The sequence below is a fragment of the Bubalus bubalis genome, chromosome 11, assembly GCF_019923935.1.
Source record: "Bubalus bubalis isolate 160015118507 breed Murrah chromosome 11, NDDB_SH_1, whole genome shotgun sequence".
In the NCBI taxonomy this organism is placed as follows: Eukaryota; Metazoa; Chordata; class Mammalia; order Artiodactyla; family Bovidae; genus Bubalus; species Bubalus bubalis.
Window position 1 is genome coordinate 27,377,471 of NC_059167.1, and position 22,299 is coordinate 27,399,769.

Below are 22,299 nucleotides of genomic sequence, written 5' to 3' on the forward strand. Positions count from 1 at the left end.
AGTCATTGACTTTTTCTGGTGACAGTGTTTGTAAAATAAACATGGTCATTCAGGCAATGAAGTAATGAATTTTAAACGAAAGCCACCCTTAGTGGAAGTTAATGGAGCACCGCCTGACTGCTCTTTTTAAGGGGTGTGGTTGCTAATTTGCTGATAGAGACAATTTAATTAGCTTTTGGATCACTGATCTGTACTGTCAGTTGTTGAGCTACAGTATGTTGAATTAGCTTTGCAAATGCTTGGTTTTAGTTGGTCTTAAAAGTAGGGATCTTGGTCAGACCAGCGGGCTTGTAAAAATGGTAAATATGACAGCCTGACAGCCCGGGATGAGTGAGTTTTTAAACAGGAAAACTTTTATATTTTGCGTACTACTTCTGGCCTCCCATTTTTCGGTTTTTCGTGGTCTGTAAATGCAGATTTAAAAGCTAGATCTTTTTTATATAGAAGCAAAATTTGTTTTTAGACTGATGTCTGTTTTATCTGGTCACTTTAAAATTCTTATTGAAGTTCAGTTGGTGTACAATGTTGTGTTAGTTATCTGTCTTTTAAATTATAATGAAGTTTGTTCATTCTGCAGACCAGTCCCTTAATTTTAGAATAAAGTTAATAACTATGAAGAATCTAAGGAATCAGACTTCTTGATTTTTTTCCCCCCCATTACAGCACAAAAGTATCTTCTGAGAAATACACATCCTGTGTAAACTCTGTTACGGTAAAGTTACCTATCTCAGACTTAATTTCAGTATAGATAAACCCTTGTCCTCATAGACACTTCTGGGCAGTGCATCTCTTACAGACCGTGGAAAACGTGTAATGTGTGTAGTAAGAATGCAGAATTATGAGGGAAGAGTGCCATGAATGTTTTTTCATTTTCCCTATGCAACCTAAGGAGTTACACAGTAATGTTCAGATTGTAAAGTAATGCTACTTGTTTTGCATAATAGGTAAATATCTCAAATGCACTTAATCTAAATACTTCAGAGTTTAAGATTGTCATTGAGTTATGACATTTACTGGCTAGCTAATGATGTTTCTCTTATTTTTATGAGATTTTCAGGATTCCGTAATGATAGAGCCTTTTTAAACTCCTCATTGAGTAGCTATGTTGCAAGCAATTAATTTTTAGCAGTCCAAGTAAGAGTAGTTTTTTTTCTGTTCATTCATTGAGAGCACATGCTAACAGGAAGTCTGAAAACAGTACCACAGGATGCATCTATCAGTATTTTAACACTTTAGGGTTATTTGAATTACCAGAGTATGCTTACAGTATAGTTTTTCAACAACCTAGTATATTTAATTCAAAGTTTGAGGGCTTTATATATCATACAGTTTTAGAATTAGAGCTAGTCAGGACTTCAAACGTCTCCTGGTCTCAAACTGTCACTTTACAGATGTTGAAACTGACCAGTTACAGTAGAATTAATCTTGTAAAAGTTGTTTATTATTTTACATGTCCATTACAGGTTTGAATAAACTTCCAAAATTTGAGTAATTATTTGTCTTTGATTAGTTGTTTTGAAAAAAAGACTCCCTTACATGAAAATTCTGTATTTATAAATGGTTGTAATAATTCAGTACAAAAAATCTAAACGACCTTTTAAATTTTTTACTTTTTGTTTTAAAACCTTGTTATGATTTGAAAACAAAAGTACCTTGCTTTGCTTTAAGGTGTTTTGGTCCTCTTCACTGCCAATTAGTATTGTAATACTTAAGGAGGCTTTTATTTCCAGAGTGAGTAATGAAAAAATGTATGTATGGCGAAGTGGGATAGGAATTAAACAGTGAAAGCCTAGTGTTATTCTAAGTAATAGCAGTTTTGGCTCACAATCGCCGTCTGCTTGTGCTCCTGCTGCTTGTTCAGGACAGGTGTGTTTGTCTCTAAATGCCTAGGATGCTGAAACTTCTCTGGACACTTGAGTTATCTCCCTTTCGTAGGACATCTGCTTTACTCCTCCCTTCATGCCACTTCCTGTTGCTGCTTGAAACCTGGTCATGGTTCACTTACATGAAACCTTTTAAATGAAACCTTCGTGTTTCATTATTCATGTGTTCTTAAAATAACAGTAAGCCAGAAAAATTATTAGGGGCTTGCATCAACTGCAGTTCCTATACTTTACCCCCAGAGATTCTGATCCATTAGATAAGTAATGGGTATTGCGTTTTATTGAAATTCCCTAAATATTTTTGAGGAAAAAAAAAAATGTACGTTCTTAAGTCCCATCCAGTAAAATTAGTATATTTGATCCTTAGGCTATATTTTATATTTCTCCAACATTGCTGTTCTTTTGCAGTTCTTTTGAAGGTATGTTAATAATACAAAAAGGGAAATTGAAACAGTATGGCTCCAAACAATTATTTGATATTCTGGAAGAATTTTTTCCAGTAATGCAGGATAAAAAGTGTTATGGCATTTCTCTAGGTATTAAATAGCTTGATCATATTATTTGTTGGAGTTTTTTGTAGCTGAATTGAGAAAAAGTAAGAAATAAGGAACATTAGATCTTAAAAACATAGTCTTTTGAAGAATAATATAAAAAGTAAAGCACTCCTTTTATATTTATTTCTGCATGTTCTTTCCAGAAATAAAAAGTCTTAATTTTTAAATAATATGGCATATAATGAGTTCAAATTTTATACTTGACTTAATAACATTAAACCATTTTTAGGTGAATTTCATTTTAAAAAAATTAGTGACATCACATGCTTTATAGCCTAACCCATTCCCAACTAGTCCATATGCTTTCACTACTTTTAAAATTATTATTAAAATAAGTTATATTATCTTTATTAATATTTATTAAGGCCTTACTATGGGTCAGACACTGTTTGAAATGTTTATTACCTTGTATAGTCTGCTCTTAAAACATGCCAGTGTTCAGTCTTACTGGTAATATAAGCTTACAAATTATGAAACTGAGATAGGGGAAGAATAACTTACTCAAAGTTATATAGCTAGTGAGTCACAGGCTGACTGTAAACTTATAGACAGACTCCAGAGCTTACAGAGAAAACTCTTCACATCATGCTTTGTCAATTTTAAATTGACTTTGCAGTAATAAAGTTTTTGAAATAGGTATGTGTCCTTACGATACAAAAGGACAATACAGCTTTGATATGCCTTGAGATACAATACATGTACAATAGTCATAAATATTTCTTTTAAACATAAGTTGTTGACTGAAACTAAATGCTGATTTAATTACCCTTTCTTTTTTCTATTTTCCTAATATGAATTTAAAAAATTAAGCATAATGAAGGCTTTAGGGAAAAAACATAAGATATTTATCATAATATCATTTATTGTAGATAATAAAGGAAAGTATTTATGAGATCATGAAATGATAAAAGGCAAAGAAGTAAGAGTTAGAAGAGTTAGAAAAGTAGGTCACAAATGACAAAGACCAGAAAAGGCTTTAGGAGCCACAGGGAACTGATCATTATAGTAATTCTGGGAAGAAATACAGTTTATTAAAAAATGAAATTGGCTTGCTACTTTATTTCTTTTTACCTAGCCGATACTTGTGTTTGAAATGCACATTTTTCTGATTTTATACATGCTTATTAATAAATCTCAATTTTAAATTTATTTATTTGAATGGATAATAGATTGTTGAAAATCCAGTGTTTACATGACAAATGTGAAGAGAAGAGTGGGGCTTCCCCCGTGGCTCAGCAGTAAAGAATTCATCTGCGATGCAGGAGACTCGGGTTGCGACACAGAAGACTTGGATTCGATCCCTGTGTCGGAAGATCCCCTGGAGGCGGGCCTGGCAACCCAGTTCCGTATTCTTGCCTGGAGAATTCCGTGGACCGAGGAGCCTGATGGACTTACACAGTCTATGGGGTCGAAGAAAGTTGGACACGACTTTAAGCTACTGAGCACATACAGTTTTTCTTTTTGTTGTCACAGCTAGGAGGCTCTCTTTTCCGGAAGGATTCATTGTTAGAAATTTCTTATTTAATCTTCTGGAGATAATCTTTACTTTGGTAGTGGTATGTTTATATAGTTTGTTCTTCCTACAGATGGCAACGTACTATACTGTTCTGGACCTTGCTTTTTTCACTTAGAAATATATTGTGAAGGTTTTCCTCTTCTTTTACCCAGCAGTTAATGAATACTAATTTTGTGCTTGTGATTGTTTCAAATGCCTTATGTGACTTTCAGTCCCCAGAAAATCCCATGAGTATTGTCACTGGTTTTTAGAAGAAACTGAGGCAGAGGAAGTTAAGTAACTTGCCCAGAATGACTCTACAGGTACCTAACAGAGCCTGGATTTCAGATTCAGGCAGTCTGCCTCTGAAGTGACCCCATGCTGCTGTGTTATACTGTATCTCTGAATTAGCATTTTCCGTTGAGAGAGCGATCTGATTTTTGCACATGTGCGTGATGTCCCAGTATGTTAACAGCATAATTTATTCAGAACTTGACTATTCCATTACTGCCAATTCAAAGACATTCTCTATTCTTTTCCTACTAGATTGTTGGTATTTTACTAATTTTTAAAAATTATACGTCTTTGGTTTTCTTTTGTTTTTTTTTTCCCAAGTCCTTGCTCTACCTTCAAATAATGTTATACCAGTTCAGGTACAGCAATAGCATGCTTTATTTTCCCCTTTTCCCTCCTTTGTATTGTTGTCATACATTTTACATCTATGTTATAGTACTCAGAGTACATTGGTATTATTTTTGTATAGTGTTCCAGGATTATTTCTGGAAACAGTTTTCCCTCCCCTCTTCCCTAACATCCTCCCCTTCTGGAACTTGTCTCGCATATGTGAGATTTGTTAAGCACTGGTCCCTTGTAGCTCACTAGTGCTTTGATGATGGCGATGATGATGGCTGCAGTGCTTTTGCCCTCTGCTTCATTTTGGATAGTTTCTATTGCTACGACTTCAAATTCACTGGTTTTCTGCAGTGTCTAATTTTCTGGTAAACATCATGTAGAATGGGGTATGATTTTAGATACTGTATACTTTTATATCTGGAAGTTCCTATTGGATCTTTGGTCTAGGGTACAATGAATTACTCGCCAGTTTACTCCTTGTAGGCTTGCTGGAGTGAATCAGGAATAACCATAGTCTAGAGCTAAGTTAGCCTGCCTGACTGACAGTGATAACCTTCTGAAGACTACCCAGTTCCCTCAGCTCTCTGCCTGATGGGAAAGCGGTTGCAGGCCTGTGTAAGCTCTGGGAATTGCATGGTTGTCTACTACTTTCCAGTAGCTTTCCCCCAGCCTGGTGGACTTGCCCCTGTGTGCACAAGGTGGTTCACAGCCAGCCGTTTGCAGAGACCCCCTCACCTCCACGGAGTTCTTGCTTCATGCAGAGTCCTGTTTCCAGTACGCTCTTGAAAATTATTGTTGCTTTGGTCCCTGGGAACTTCTGTTTCTCCCTCCGTAGCTCAGAAAGACTGTTGACTTTGTTTTGGTTCCTCTTCTCATGCAACAGCCTGGAAACTCCCTCTAGCAACAAGCCAGGGCAATCAGAGGGCTCTTTGCATTTGTTTTCCCTTTTCATATGAATCACAGTCCTGTGCTATTTGTTTCCAGTATCTGAAAACAGTTCTTTCATATAATTTGTCTAGGTTTTTGGTTATTTTCAGTGCAACAGCTTTTCCTACAACAGCTAATTGTTTATGGGCAGAAACAGATATCTTTTTACCTCTACTGTTTTGTGGTGTTTTTTTTTATTGTATATAAAATACAACAGCTTCAGTTCAGTTCAGTTCAGTCGCTCAGTCGTGTCCGACTCTTTGCGACCCCATGAACCGCAGCACGCCAGGCCTCCCTGTCCATCGCCAACTCCCAGAGTCCACCCAAACTCATGTCCGTTGAGTCGGTGATGCCATCCAACCATCTCATCCTCTGTTGTCCCCTTCTCCTCCTGCTCTCAATCTTTCCCAGCATCAGGGTCTTTTCAAATGAGTCAGCTCTTCGCATGAGGTGGCCAAAGTATTGGACTTTCAGCTTCAACATCAGTCCTTCCAATGAACACCCGTGACTGATCTCCTTCAGAATGGACTGGTTGGATCTCCTTGCAGTCCAAGGGACTCACTCTCAAGAGTCTCCTCCAACACAACAGCTTACTGAGATGTAATTCATGTACCATACAATTCACCCATTTAAAATATACAAGTCAGTGGCTTTCAGTATATTCATAGTATTGTGCAACCATCACTACAGACAACTTTGGGACATTTTCATCATCCCCCAAAGAAACCCCATCCCCATGGTCATTGCTCCCTATTTCCCCCCAATCTCTCGGCACCTCTAGACAATCACTAATCTACTCCATAGATTTGCCTACTGTTGTCATCTTGTATAAATAGTATGTAGTCTGTTGTGAATAGCTTTTTTCACATGGCGTAATGTATTAAGATTCATCCATTTTGTAGCATGTATTGGTACTTCAATTCATTTTTATTGCTGAGTAATATGCCAGTGGTAAAGAATCCACCTGCCAGTGTAGGAGACACAGGAGAACTGAGTTTAATCCCTTGGTCAGGAAGATCCCCTGGAGGAGGAAATAGCAGCCCACTCCAGTATACTTGCCTGGAAAACTCCATGGACAGAGGAGCCTGGCGGGTGCACTCCATGGGGGTCACAAAGAGTTAGACATGTCTTAACTGAGCATGCATGCATGCAGGCCAATGGATGAATATACTGCTGTTTTATGTGTCTTTTCATCTGCTCAGGGACATTCGAGTTCACTTTTTGTGCTGTGGTGTGTGCTTAGTTGCTCAGGCATGTCCGACTCTTTGTGATCCTGTGGACTGTAATCTGCCAGACTTCCCTGTCCATGGGGATTCTCCAGGCAAGAATACTGGAGTGCGTTGCCATGCCCTCATCCAGGGGATCTTCCCAACCCAGGGGTCTAACCCAGGTCTCCCGCACTGCAGGTGGATTCTTTACCAGCTGAGCCACCAGGGAAGCCCAAGAACACTGGAGTGGGTAGCCTATCCCTTCTCCTGGGGAACTTCTGACCCAGAGATGGAAGCGGGATCTCCTGCATTGCAGGTGGTATTCTTTACTTGCTGAGTTACCAGGGAAGGTTGCCTTCATTAGTCTACCAGTGGAAAGTACCATGAAGGAAAACATGCTAATTTAATTACTTTTTTGATTATTTGTTTTTCTTTTTAGTATAGAAAATACAGTTTATAATGTGCTATTGAATGAGGAGGATTTTATATTTCTATGTAACTTGAATTACTTTGTATGAAAAAGTATATATTACTTTTAAAAGCTTAAGCTTCAGAATCCTTACCTAATAATATTTGTTCTAAAACAAGTATTGGAAATTCCTTTTCCTGAGTTTTGTTAGTTAAGTTACTCATTCATGTCTCTTTGCGAGCCCGTGCACTGCAGCAGGCCAGGCTTCCCTGTCCATCCATCACCAACTCCCGAAACTTGCTCAAACTCATGTCCATCGAGTCGGTGATGCCATCCAACCATCTCATTCTCTGTCATCCACTTCTCCTCCTGCCTTCAATCTTTCCCAGCATCAGGGTCTTTTCCAATGAGTCAGTTCTTCACATAAGGTGGCCAAACTATTGGAGCTTCATTTTCAGCATCAGTCCTTCCAATGAATATTCAGGACTGATTTCCTTTTGGATGGACTGGTTTGATCTCCTTGCAGTCCAGGGGACTCTCAAGAGTCTTCTCCAACATCACAGTTCAAAAGCATCAATTCTTCAGCGCTCAGCTTTCTGTATAGTCCAACTCTCACTTCCATACAATTCTTCAGCGCTCAGCTTTCTGTATAGTCCAACTCTCACTTCCATACATGCTGCTGCTGCTGCTAAGTCGCTTCAGTCGTGTCCGACTCTGTGCGACCCCATAGACGGCAGCCCACCAGGCTCCCCCGTCCCTAGGATTCTCCAGGCAAGAACACTGGAATGGATTGCCATTTCCTTCTCCAGTGAATGAAAGTGAAAAGTGGAAGTGAAGTTGCTCAGTCATGTCTGACTCTTAGCAACCCCATGGACTGCAGCCCCAGGCTCCTCTGTCCATGGGATTTTCCAGGCAAGAGTACTGGAGTGGGGCATCCATACATGACTACTGGAAAAACCATAGCTTTGACTAGATGGACTTTTGTTGGCAAAGTAATGTCTCTGCTTTTTAATATGCTGTCTAGGTTGGTCATAGCTTTTCTTCCAAGTAAGAAGTGTCTTTTAATTTCATGGCTGCAGTCACCATCTGCAGTGATTTTGGAGCACAAGAAAATAAAGTCTGTCACTGTTTCCCCATCTGTTTGCCATGGTTGATGGGACCAGATGCCATAATCTTCATTTTTTGAATGTTGAGTTTTAAGCTCCCTTTTTCACTCTCCTCTTTCAGTTTCATCAAGAGGCTCTTTACTTCTTCTTTGCTTTCTGCCATAAGGCTGGTGTCATCTGCGTATCTGAGGTTATTGATATTTCTCCCAGCAGTCTTGATTCCAGCTTGTGCTTCATCCAGCCTGCTATTTCATATGATATACTCTGCATATTAGTTAAGTAAGCAGGGTGACAATATACAACCTTGACTTACTCCTTTTCCTGTTTGGAACCAGTAAACCTGAGTTTACTCAACAGGATTTTCAGATTTCGGTTTATCATGGTGAATTCCAGAGATGCTCTTATTAGAAATAATGTTTGACATAGCCCAGGTTTGGGGACATAACTGAATGATACCATGGCTTTTGACCCCAGGTTATCTTGAATGAGATACTGTAAGTGGCTAAAGCCTTATGTTTACTTCATTCAGCAAGTATTTATTGACTGCCTTATCATATGTAGACACTAGACAATAGTGAAAATAAATACTATTATTTTAAGTACATATAAGTATTTGTAGTATATATGTATATATAGAATGTATACAGAATATATCTTAATTCATAAATGTAGCCTGTGTCAAAGATAAGGGTTGTTCATTTCTTTCAGTAAAGTGTTGTAGCTATTTTATTCTTTTGGGTGTATTATAAGTTGAATTGTTTTCTTACTTTCCTTTCCAGACTGCTTACACTGATGTGTAGAAATAAAACTCTTTTTTGTGCATTGATCTTGTTGTACCTGGCAACTTTGTTGAATTCATTTCTCAACTCCAGTAGTTTTTGTAGATTCTTTAGGGTTTTCTGTTTTTAAGGTCCCGTCTTTGTGAATAGAGATAGTTTTGAAGTGAAGTGAAGTCGCTCAGTCGTGTCTGACTCTTTGTGACCCCATGGGCTGTAGCATACCACGTTCCTCCGGCAATTGGATTTTCCAGGCAAGAGTACTGGAGTGGGTTGCCATTTCCTTCTCCAGAGGATCTTCCTGATGCAGGAATTGAACCCGGGTCCCCCAAATTGTAGAGATAGTTTTACTTCTTCCTAATTTAGATATTTTAAAATTTCTTTTGCTTGCCTGCCTGCTCTGGTTAGAACCTACAATACAATGTTAGATAGCAATGGTGAGAGGTAAACATCCTTATCTTGTTCCTAATCTCAGCAGGCAAGCTGGGTGGGACCTTTCAGCCATTGAATGTAATAGTATCAGTGGATATTTCGTAAGTGCCCTATATCATGTTTAGGAAATTCCTCTGTTCCTAGTTTTTGAGATCTTTCATTGTGAGGGAGTGTTGAATTTTGTCAAATGCTTTTTCTATATCCGTTGAGATGATCATGTGTTTATTTTGCTTTGTTTTTACTTCCTTCTGTTAATGTGTATGACACTTAATTTTTTTGTTGAACCACCCTTGTATTTCTGAGGTAAATAACCATTTGTTCATGGTGTGTAATACTTGTAATGTGCTGTTAGATTTTGTTTGCTAATACTTTGTAGAAGATTTTTGCTTTAGTATTCACAAGGGCTAGTGGTCTGCAGTTTTCTTGTGCTGTCGTTTTCTGGTTTTGGTATCCGAGTAATAAAAGCCTCATAGCATGTGAGGAAATATTCTCTGTGCTTCTGTTTTTTGGAAGAACTTGAGAAATATTGACACCGAATCTTTTTTAAGTAAATGTTTGGTGGAATTCACCAGTAAAACTGTTTGGACTTAGGTTTTTCTTCGGAGGTTTTTGATTGCTGATTCAGTTTCTTTACTTGTTTAGATTATATTTCTTCTTGAGTCAGTTTTGGTAATCTGTGTTTCTCTAGGAATTTGAATTTCATCTAGGTTATCTTAATTTGTTAGCATATTAACTGTTCATAGTTTTCTCTCATAATCCTTTCTATTGCTCTAAGATCGGTAGTAATGTTTCCACTTTGATTTCTGGTTTTAGTTATTTGCATCTTCTTTTTTTTTTTTTTTTTTGTCTGCCAGGCTGTAGTTTTGTCAGTCTTGTTCTTTTTAAAGAAACAACTTTCAGTTTTGTCGATTCTCTTGTTTTACTACCCTGTATTTTGTATTTTTCCACTCGTATCCTTTTATTACTTCCCTCTATTGCTCACTTTGCATTTAGTTAGCTCTTCTTTTTCTAGTCCTCACTGTAGAGTTGTGAATGGTTTCTTTGTTTTAATGCAGGACTCCACTGCTGTACATTTCCCCCTGAAGGCTGCTTTCATTGTATTACATGACTTGTATTATCTGTGTTTAGTTTCTATTTGTCCCTATTTTATAATTTCCCTGTGATTTCTTATTTGGCCTATGGTTATTTAGGAGTCGGAGAAGGCAATGGCACCCCACTCCAGTACTCTTGCCTGGAAAATCCCATGTGCGGAGGAGCCTGGTAGGCTGCAGTCCATGGGGTTGCTAAGAGTCAGACACGACTGAGCGACTTCACTTTCACTTTTTCTCTTTCATGCATTGGAGAAGGAAATGGCAACCCACTCCAGTGTTCTTGCCTGGAGAATCCCAGGGGCAGGAGAGCCTGGTGGGCTGATGTCTATGGGGTCCCACAGAGTCGGACACGACTGAAGTGACTTAGCAGTATTAAAGAGTAATTTAATTTCTTCATATAGTTGATCTTCATTATTCATGGATTGTTTGTAAACTTAGCCCATGCAGTAAAGTTTGTTACCCAAGAAGCAGTACATTCAGACATGTGCAGAATGTGAAAAATTTGAGTCAGCTGGCATACATGTTCCCAGGCAAGGATAAACAAGGCACACTCTGCTTTCTTGTTTCAGCTATTATTTACTGTAGACGGTCCTATTTGCTCTGTTCAGTGCAGTGTTTTTCAAGTGTTTGTGCTTTTTGTTGATGTTTTACTATTTAAAGTCAAGTGAAAGTCACTCAGTCGTGTCCCACTCTGCTATTCCATGGACTGTAGCCTGTGCATGGAATTCTCCAGGCTAGAATACTGGAGTGGATAGCTGTTCCCTTCTCCAGGGAATCTTCCCATCCCAGGGATCGAACCCAGGTCTCCCGCACTGTGGGCAGATTCTTTACCAGTTGAGCCACCAGGGGATGGTCCCCAAACTACAGTGCTGTTTCAGTTCAGTTGCTCAGTCATGTCCAACTCTTTGTGACCCCATGGACTGCAGCAGGCCGGGCTTCCCTGTCCCATCACATACTCCCGAAGCTTACTCAAACTCATGTCCATTGAGTCGGTGATGCCATCCAGCCATCTCATCCTCTGTCATCCACTTCTCCTCCTGCCCTCAATCTTCCCCAGCATCAGGGTCTTTTCCAATGAGTCAGTTCTTCCCATCAGGTGGCCAAAGTAATGAAGTTTCAGCTTCAGCATCAGTCCTTCCAATGAATATTCAGGACTAATTTCCTTTAGGATTGACCGGTTTGATCTCCTTACAGTCCAAGGGACTCTCAAGAGTTTTCTCCAACACCACAGTTCAGAAGCATCAATTCTTCAGCACTCACCTTTCTTTATAGTCCAACTCTCACATCCATACATGACTGCTGGAAAAACCATAGCTTTCACTAGATGGAACTTTGTCGGCAAAGTTATGTCTCTGCTTTTTAATATGCTGTCTAGGTTGGTCATAGCTTTTTTTTCCAAGGAGCAAGTGTCTTTTAATTTCATGGCTGCAATCACCATCTGCAGTGATTTTGGAGCCCAAGAAAATAAAGTCTGTCACTGTTTCCACTGTTGCCCCATCTATTTGCCATGAAGTGATGGGACCAGATGCCATAGTCTTCATTTTTTGAATGTTGAGTTTTAAGCTCCCTTTTTCACTCTCCTCTTTCAGTTTCATCAAGAGGCTCTTTACTTCTTCTTTGCTTTCTGCCATAAGGCTAGTGTCATCTGTGTATCTGAGGTTATTGATATTTCTCCCGGCAGTCTTGATTCCAGCTTGTGCTTCATCCAGCCCGGCATTTCACATGATGTCCTCTGGATATAAGTTAAATAAATAGGGTGACAGTGTACAGCCTTGACGTACTCCTTTCCTAATTTATAACCAGTCTGTCATTCCATGTCTAGTTCTATTACTTCTTGACCTGCATACAGATTTCTCAGGAGGGCAGGTAAGGTGATCTGGTATTCTGGTATAAAGTGCTGTTTAGTGTCCCTAAACACAAGAAGGCTGTGATCTGCTTTACAAAGAAAATATACATGTGTGAGATAAGATTCATTCAGGCATCAGTTACAGTTCTTTCAGCCATGAGTTCAATGTTAATGTATCAATAATATAGTACATCCAGAATAGAGAAGAGGAAATTCACCCATGTGTGTGTAAGGCCACTCTGGAAATGCAAAAGTAGTATTTGTAGTGTCTGATGAAGTTATGGAAAACTTGGGAAAGTGGCTGAATTTGTGGATTCATGAGATGATAACCAGTTAAAAAAAAAAAAAAGAAAGAAACCATAGTAGACAGCATTTTTCTGAGACCGAAAGCCAATGAAACCGTGTTACACAGAGCAAGGAAAATATTAAATTCTCCTCTTATAGTGCTGACTGGCCTGCACATTTCAAAACACTACACAAAATTAAAAATGTTAAACTTTCAATAATCCTGAATCAAGATCAAGAGGCTGTGGGCTGTTCTTTAGATTATCTGCCAAGTGTTAGGAAAAAGGCTATGTGGAAAAGCAGGTTTTCAGTGCTGATGAGACTGGCTTGTAGAACTAGTTCTCCAATTCTGTGTTTGCTTCAGTTGTTTTGGGGCTTTGGTGCAAGTATGTTTATAATTGTTAAATCTTCTTAAATGAGTTGATCCTTTTATCAGTGCATATTGTCTGTCCTTTTGTCTTTGGTAACAATTTTTGACTTGAAGTCTATCTCGTCTGATTTTAGTAGAGACACTTAGCTCTCCCTTTTGGATACTGTTTGTGTGAAATCTTTTTCCATTTGTTCACTTTCAACCTATTTGTGTCTTTGGATCCAAAGTGAGTCTCTTAGGCCACATAGAGTTGGAGCAATGTTTTCTTATCTATCCTACCAATCTCTGCCTTTCATTGGAGAGTTTATACCATTTCTATCTAAAGGAATTACCTGTAAGGAGTAACTTTTGGTATTTTGCTATTTGTTTTTATGTGTCTTTTGCCTCTTTTTGCTTATAATTTCCTACATTGCTGTTTTCTTTTGCATTTGAGTTTTTTCTTTTTACAGTGTACCATTTTTATTCCCTTATTTTATGTGTATATTTTTTGATACCTTGTGGTTACCATGGGAATTATAATTAATAACTAGATATATTTTTGAAGGTATAACTGACACTTAGTGAACTCCGGGAGTTGGTGATGGACAGGGAGGCCTGGTGTGTTGCAGTTCATGGGGTTGCAGAGTCGGACACAACTGAGCGACTGAACTGAACTGAACTGAACTGATGATGGATACGAATGGGGAAGCCAAGATTAACAACAAGGTATTGGGCCTGAGGAATGAAACTGTGGGGAAGTCTTTTAGCAGGAAGGAGATAACCGTAGGAATTTAAGCTGGTCAGAGGTGGAGATGGAATTGGGGATATCAGATTTAGTCCTTTTACATTGGAGATGCCTTTTAGACACTGATCACATAAGCAGTTGGATACAGAAGTCTGAGGTTCAATAGAAATGTCCCAGCTAGAGATGGAAATTTGAGTCATGAAAGTATAGCTTGTATATAAATCCTTGGGACTGGATGAGATCAATAAGGAAGTGAGCATAGATTGGGAATTGGGCTCACTGATACTGAGTTGTGAATTAAGCGGGGAACTAACAAAGATGCCTGAAAAGGAGTAGTCTATGTATATTTTATATATTTTTAATAAATTCTGTCATTTTTTAGAAAGGATAATTCCACATGAATCTGTTTTCTTTCCAGTTATGTCTAATCGAGGACAGTAGTCCCTAAAATAATCAGTTCAGTTCGGTCACTCAGTCATGTCCGACTTTTTGCGACCCCATGAATCACAGCACACCAGGCCTCCCTGTCCATCACCAACTCCCGGAGTTCACTCAAACTCATGTCCATCAAGTCGGTGATGCCATCCAACCATCTCATCCTCCCTCATCCCCTTCTCCTCCTGCCCCCAATCCCTCCCAGAATCAGGGTCTTTTCCAATGAGTCAGCTCTTCACATGAGGTGGCCAAAGTACTGGAGTTTCAGCTTCAACATCAGTCCTTCCAATGAACACCCAGGACTGATCTCCTTTAGGATGGACTGGCTGGATCTCCTTGCAGTCCAAGGGACTCTCAAGAGTCTTCTCCAACACCACAGTTCAAAAGCATCAATTCTTCGGCGCTCAGCTTTCTTCCCAGTCCAACTCTCACATCCATACATGACCACAGGCAAAATCATAGCCTTGACTAGATGGACCTTTGTTAGCCAAGTAATGTCTCTGCTTTTTAATATGCTATCTAGGTTGGTCATAACTTTCCTTCCAAGGAGTAAGCGTCTTTTAAGTTCATGGTTGCAATCACCATCTGCAGTGATTTTGGAGCCCAAAAAAATAAAGTCTGAAACTGTGTCCACTGTTTGCCCATCTATTTCCCATGAAGTGATGGGACCAGTTGCCATGATCTTCATTTTCTGAATGTTGAGCTTTAAGCCAACTTTTTCACTCTCCTCTTTCACTTTCATCAAGAGGCTTTTTAGTTCCTCTTCACTTTCTGCCATAAGGGTGGTATCATCTGCATATCTGAGGTTATTGGTATTTCTCCCGGCAATCTTGATTCCATCTTGTGCTTCTTCCGGCCCAGCATGAGTAGTCCTAATTTTAGAGACAGTTCAATATAAAATTAAAAGGTAGTTTTAATTTGGATATTCTTAAATATTAAATAAATCTGCCAGATGAATTGGTTATTATGCATCATCTTCCTCCCCCAACACAATCCCACTTTAGGAGTATTAGTTTTATCTAGTTAGTTTTTATTGTCATTAAGACATGTGGTATTTCTTTTATCTAGTTAAAAGATTACTTGATAAGGTACTTCTTTGCTTTGATACTGTAATTATACTGAATTCTCTTATTCTCTGGGGAATAAATGTGAACGTCATGAAATCAAAACTGGATCAGGTCTTCCCCCAAATATGTTTCTTTCCACAAAAGAAATCTAGGGAAAATATTCTGAAGATGGAGACTAATGGCTAAAAAAACATCAACCCATCAATGAAAATGAAAGTGACTTGTTCTTTTCACAAGTTTTTGTCTTACCCTAAAGGTACACTGGAATGGGAGAAATGCCTCTGCATCTAGCTTGATTGCATTCCCCACTCCATTTAAATACCTTGGAGATAGTAAACCTAAATAAATGTGGATTCAGTTCAGTTCAGTTCAGTCACTCAGTCGTGTCCAACTCTTTTCGACCCCATGGATGGCAGTACACCAGGCTTCCCTGTCCATCACCAACTCCCAGAGCTTACTCAAACTCATGTCCATTGAGTCGGTGATACCATCCAACCATCTCGTCCTTTGTCGTCCCCTTCTCCTCCCACCTTCAGTCATTACCATCATCAGGGTCTTTTCAAGTGAGTCAATTCTTCGCATTAGGTGGCCAAAGTTGTGGAGTCTCAGCTTCAGTATCAGTCCTTCCAATGAATATTCAGGACTGATTTCCTTCAAATGTGGATTGAGTTGTTAAATTCAGTTTCATTGTTCCTGTTCAATAATGCTCCTTATCCCCTACCTTCAGTCCTAGCTTTTGAGAATCAATAAATTAATTTTTCTTCTATCTGTCATGTACAGAGAATTCCCATTAATAACTTTGTACATTTTTAAATTCCTTATGGGATCTAAGTAAAAAAAGAGAAAGAAGACAGAATCATAGGAGACTTGTATGGTGGTTGTGGTGGTAGTTTTTACTTCTTTGACCCTCCCTGGCTAGTGAAGAAAAAAAAAACAAGACCTGAGTACCTGCTACAGAGACTGAAGCCATTGTCATGGTCTCTAACCTAGAATATAGCAACAGCTTCCTAACTCGCCTTCCTGCTTCCACCCTTGCTCCCTTATTGTCCAGTCTCAGGACACTGCTCTGCTCAGGACCCTGCAGCGTGGCTCCCCAAGGTCACATTTCTTACACAGACCTCTCAGGCTGTTCTTGCTCTGGTTGCCAGGACCTCTCTCACCTCTCCTCCTACCTGTTCCGGCCACACAAGCCTCCTTGCTTGTCATGTTTCCTCATTAGAGACTTTGTTCTTCTTGCTTCCACTTCCTCATGTATATTCTTTGCTCAGATATCTGGTTGATCAGTTCACTTCCATCCAGTCTTGCCTCAAATCTTAGTTTGTCAATATAAAGCCTACAGTGGCTATCTTCTAAAACTTTAACCTGCCCCCTACCCCCGTACACTCCCATACTATTACTTATCCTTATCCTATTACTGTTTTAATTATGATAAGTGTGGTTATGCTGTACTAATGATTTAACCCTGAAAACAGCATAACAACAAAATCTTTCTCATCTGTGCTTCATATCCATTATGGGTTAGCAAACAACTCTGATCCACTTAGAACCTCAGAGACCCGGGGTTAGGGAAGTTTGCCCATCTGGTGATACACGTCAGCATACAGCCTCCAGTATCACACCTGTAGGAAAGAGAGCATTCATAGGATGATTAAAAGTGGCACACGTCACCTTTTTTCCCAGTTCATTGGTCAAAGCCAGGCACATGGCCCCAGTCTAATTGCAAGAAGAGCACAAGGAATATTTGATGAACATTACTGTTTCAGCTCTGTGTGTGTGTGTGTGCATGCGTGTGCATACTCAGCTCTGTATGTGCATGTGCACATGCGTGTGCATACTCAGTTGCTCAGTTGTATCTGACTCTGTGACCCTGTGGACTAGTGCCCACCAGGCTCCTCTGTCCATGGAATTTTCCAGGCAAGAATACTGGAGTGAGTTGCCATTTCCTACTCCAGGGGACTGTTTTAGCACCTGTTCCCTTTTTATTTCTCCATAGTACTTATTATTTTTTATTATATAATTTGTATATTCTATATAAAGTATCATTTATATATTTACATATCGTATAATTTGCATATTTTATGTTTATGATTAAGTTGCCTTTCCTCAGTAAGAATTTAAGCTTATTCTCCTAGAAAACCTCACTACTTACAACCCTCTTGGACATAACCTTTCTTCATTCACTCCTACTGTTTGTAATGTCCTCTATCATTTTTACCCTGTGCTCTTTTTTTCTGTAAAGATTAAATCCTACTCATCTTTTGAGACAATTTGAATCATACTTAGTTTGGGAGACTTTAAAGGTCCATGCATTAGACTCCCTCTATCATGGCACTTACCCTCCTTACAGGATTACTTGTCTGACTGCATCATTAACCAGGTTCCTCATGCGTATTGGAAAACGTCTGAAGGAATACCTGGAGCCTAGAAAAGGATCTATGAGGATCTGAAAAGGATAATATAAGTAGGATGAAGAGATGATGAATCAAGAAATATTCAGAAAGTAAAATCAGTAAGACTTCATTATTGGTTGAATATGGGGGATAAGGAAGAAATCAAGGATAATTCATACTTCTCATTTAGATTATGATGCTTCCAAATGAAATGAGGAAAATGAGAGGAGGAACAAGTCTAGTTGGTAGGATGATGAGTAGGGTTTGAGGTATAATGGGTTTAACTCCGTAAGGATCTCAAGTTGGAGATACGTGCAGAGGCTGGCTAAATGGTTCTTAATCCAAGGACATGCATAGGTCTTCAGCATGCTGAGTAGTAGAAGAAAAGGTGAAACTGCCAATAACTACTAAGGCCAGAACCCTTAGTTATACTAATGTTTAAGGAACGATGAAGAATGTTTTCGTGTGTGGAAAACACAGAAAAAAATAGATGGTGAAAGGGGAACGAGAGTGTGATGCTGTCAAAGTCAAGGTATTTAGACATTCAAGAAAAAATATTTGGGCCATAGTAAATGCAGTGTGAGTGAGCTAAGTTGCTTCAGTTGTGTCCGACTCTTTGTGACCTTGTGGACTGTAGCCTGTCATACTCCTCTATCCATGGGATTCTCCAGGCAAGAATACTAAAAGTGGGTTGCCATGCCCTCCTCCAGGGGATCTTCCCAATCCAGGGATCGAACCTGCGTCTCTTACGTCTCCTGTGCTGGCAGGCAAGTTCTTTAGCACTAGCACCACCTGGGAAGCCCCTAGAGAAATCAAATCAAAACAACTATGTACTAAATCTTGACCACTCTTGCAGCATTAATTAATCCCTTTCTTTTAACCTCACTTTTTATTGAACCACTTTGAATACTTAATGAATTGAACCATCTTGGCTTCAGTTTCATTGGGAAATTTGAAGTTATCAGGCACAAACTGTCTCAAATGTGCCCCTTCTTCTTCATTTACAAACGTAAGACACGCCCAACCATCAGTCATTTCCTTCTTCCCTCTAGTATTAGGAGCTTCAAAGTCACCTCTAGTTAGTACTAGAGGCGTGCCACTGATACTGAAGTGAAAGCGAAGGTCACTCAGTCGTGTCCGCCTCTTTGTGACCCCATGGACTATACAGTCCCTAGAATTCTCCAGGCCAGAATACTGGAGTGGGAAAGATCCCCTTTCCCTTCTCCAGGGGATCTTCCCAACCCAGGGATCGAACCCAGGTGTCCCGCATTGTGGCCAGATTCTTTACCAACTGAGCCACAAGGGAAGCCCAAGAATACTGGAGTGGGTAGCCTATCCCTTCTCCAGTGGATCTTCCCGACCCAGGAATTGAACTGAGGTCTCCTGCATTGCAGGCAGATTCTTTATCAACTGAGCTCTCAGGGAAGCCCAACTGATACTAAAAGTCATCTGCATTTTAAGTTTTTTCCCTCTTTATGGCTTCCTGCTTCCAATATCCCACCAACATTTTTCGCAATATAGTTGCTATTTGAAATTATTAATGGACAACAAATTACATGATGTTGAACATTGAAGGAAGATGGGGAAATGGCAAACATAGTCACTGATGGAAGTGAGAGGGAAATAATGCCTCCTCCCCAGGGAAGCAGTGACACTAAGCTGGGCCAGAGTCAGGTGCTTTTCCAGAGGCACTTTCATTTTGTAGTTATAGTAAAAGTATGTCTTTTATTTGTTTTTCTTCTGTAGCAGACCGGTGATTGAGTCTTTACTGTAGAAGCAAAAATGAGCCAGTTCCCACAATGAAGATGTAGAAACATTAGATTTATTTGTTCATTCATGCAAAAGTATTTCTTGAATGTCCGCTATGTGCCATGCTTAGGCTTAGGTGCTGGAAATATAACAGAAAGTAAACACCATACTTCTTGTTCTCCTTCAGTTTTTATCTGCTTGTTTATATTTAACCTGATTTATCTAACTAATTTTACTTTTTTTTTTTCCCCTTCAGTATCCTCTCACCTATGGACTGATTCTTATTCCCTGCTGGTGTTCTCTAGTTTGCATAAGTAGAATTTACATGGGAATGCACTCCATTCTGGTAAGGAAAATGTTGTGTTCATATTGCTGTGTTTTTTCTAAAATTAACATGCAATTTTATAATTTTTAATCATTTTTAAACTTACTGGAAACTTAAGTGAGAAAATGTAGTTATTGTAAATGTTTTTTTCTTGCAAAAATAGCAACAGGATGTTTTGCAAAGTTTTAAAGTAGTTATAATATATATATTTAATATATAGAATATATATATGTATTTCATAGAAACAGTTCCCAGCAATCACAAGAACCAAGTATTATTCAGGATAACATTTCTCCCTCCTTCCAGGTGCACTTTTCTCTTCTTATTCATTTTCTTCTATGCCTTTCCTACTGCTGAGTCAAAACTGACAATGTAAATTCAGACACCAAGGAGCATTACTTGTAAGTGAAAACCTAGTGAATAGAAATTAGGTGAACTAAAACTCTCCTGGTGCCACTTGTTTTTTAATATTAAACTCTAGTTTTCTTCTTTCCCAACAGTATTTTAGGGCTTACATCAGATATTTTATTTTGAGAATGCAATTCAGTTTCAAAAGCAGCGGCGCAGGAACCCTGTATCTTTCAGCTGTACCTACTCACTTCCCTTCCTGTTCATCTGACTGACATTCCCTAATTCTGGCCCGCACCATCTCTAACTAGGGTACTGCAGCAGCGTCTTAATTAGTAGCTCCACTTCAAGTGTGACACTGGTCCATTCAGTGTTCAGCCTCCTATTGTCATTTACTGTTCAGAACACAAATATGATACTATATTGAATGACCTATGTTTGTTCAAATGTGAAGGGTGTTTCTTTATCTTCACATTGTTAGGAATGCCTTAACCTCCACATGGAATGCTGTTCTCACTTTCTTTGCCTAACTATCAAATCCATTGTTCATGACTCACCAGAAAATATTATCTCCTAAAGCCTTGTTACCTTCTCCATCTTTCTTTCTCAAGACTGGTTAGGTGGCCTTTCTCCCAGAACATCTTGAGCATAATTCTGGCATAGCACTTATGCTGAATTGCAGTTGCTTTTTTATTTATCTGTCATCCCCACTAGACAACAAGCAATATGAGAAAAATAACTCTACCCTCATGTATAGTGTGGTGTCTCTTAGAACACTCTGTGAAGGTATTATGTATTATGTTATAGATAAAGAATCAGAAGAAAGATGGAGAGAGAGGGACGAATTCGCGGAATCCAAAAATTTATAAAGGGTTATATCAAATTTTTCTTGTCCTTAACAAATGAACACTTTTAGAATTTTCTACTCAAAAATGTCTCATTTCATAGCTGAAAAATATTGGATTTCTGTTTCTTCTTCAGATTACTTACCTCCAGCAGCTGCCCCTTCACTAGTAAATTTACGAAAGTCCCAAATGCTATGTTAGGAAGCAAACTATTTGTGTTTTATTTTTTATAATCATTTATATTAATGCAAATTATGAATTGACATATAATTTTATCTTTCTGACTAGTCTGTAATAATTTTATAATAGACCAATTATCACCTTTTTATTTCAAATCTAATATTAGTCACAAGAAAATGTTTGCCATCTCTGTGCCTCATTAAAGTTATTCCCTTCCACTCTCAATTAACAATATCGCACCTGAAAAACTACCAAAAGATTATGAACTAAGAATGATAATATTATCCCTAGATTCATTATCATCATAAAAGAGGAATTAGAATCTTATTATATTGAATATATAATCTCAAACATGCTGTTGTTCAAAGGAAATATATAGTGGATTGATTATTCAAGCTGAGTTCAGTTCATGTTTTTGATACTGGATAACATCTGTTCTTGAATCAACTGAAGTAAAAACAATACGGATGTATTATTAAATTATAAGTCTGATAACCTAGTCTTCTTTTTCTTGTTCTTTTGGCCATACTGCATGACTTGCAGGATCTTAGTTCCCAGACCAGGGATTGAACCTGGGCCTGGGCAGTGAACACATGGAGTCCTTATCACTGGATCACCAGGGAATTCCCCAACCATAGTCATTTAATTATTCAAAAGCATCCTGTCCCATAGAATATCTTTATCAGTTTTATTCTGACTAGCTACTCAATTTTATTATGTGTATTATTACAAGTTGTTTTTCTTTTTCAAGAGTAAAATCACAGATGACTTGCAAACATTGTAAATTATGTTCCTGTGTTACAACCTTTATTAACATTAAGAAGAAAGTTCTAGTAATATAGTCTAAATAATTTATAAGGAACATTTTATTATTTCCCATATGCTTTGTTTTTATTGTTACAACACAAAGAGCAACACTTAATTTATTTTTAATGCCTACTTTACTGAATAGCTTCCCAGATGGTGCAGTAGTAAAGAATCCTCCTGCCAATGCAGAAGATATGGGTTTAGTCCCAGGGTTGGGAAGATCCCCTGGAGAAGGAAATGGCAACCTACTCCAGTATTCTTGCCTGGAAAATTCCATGGACAGAGGAGCCTGGCAGGCTGTAGTCCATGGGGTTGAAAGAGTTGGACATGACTGAGCAACTGAGCATGCACAAACTTTCCTAAATAGATTTCCTTAATCTCCAGAAAAGTAGAGGAGTTACTTCTTCCATTTTT

The 22,299-nt window shown here is 38.7% G+C and overlaps 1 protein-coding gene across 1 annotated transcript in view; it reads left to right on the forward strand.

The window, feature by feature from the left end:
• SGPP1 (sphingosine-1-phosphate phosphatase 1) overlaps positions 1 to 22,299 on the forward strand; it is a 31,870-nt gene that overhangs the window by 1,287 nt on the left and 8,284 nt on the right. The window contains exon 2 of the mRNA XM_006072165.4: positions 19,637 to 19,726. Within this exon, the coding sequence (XP_006072227.1) occupies positions 19,637 to 19,726 (90 nt within the window). The remainder of the gene's footprint in view (positions 1 to 19,636; positions 19,727 to 22,299) is intronic.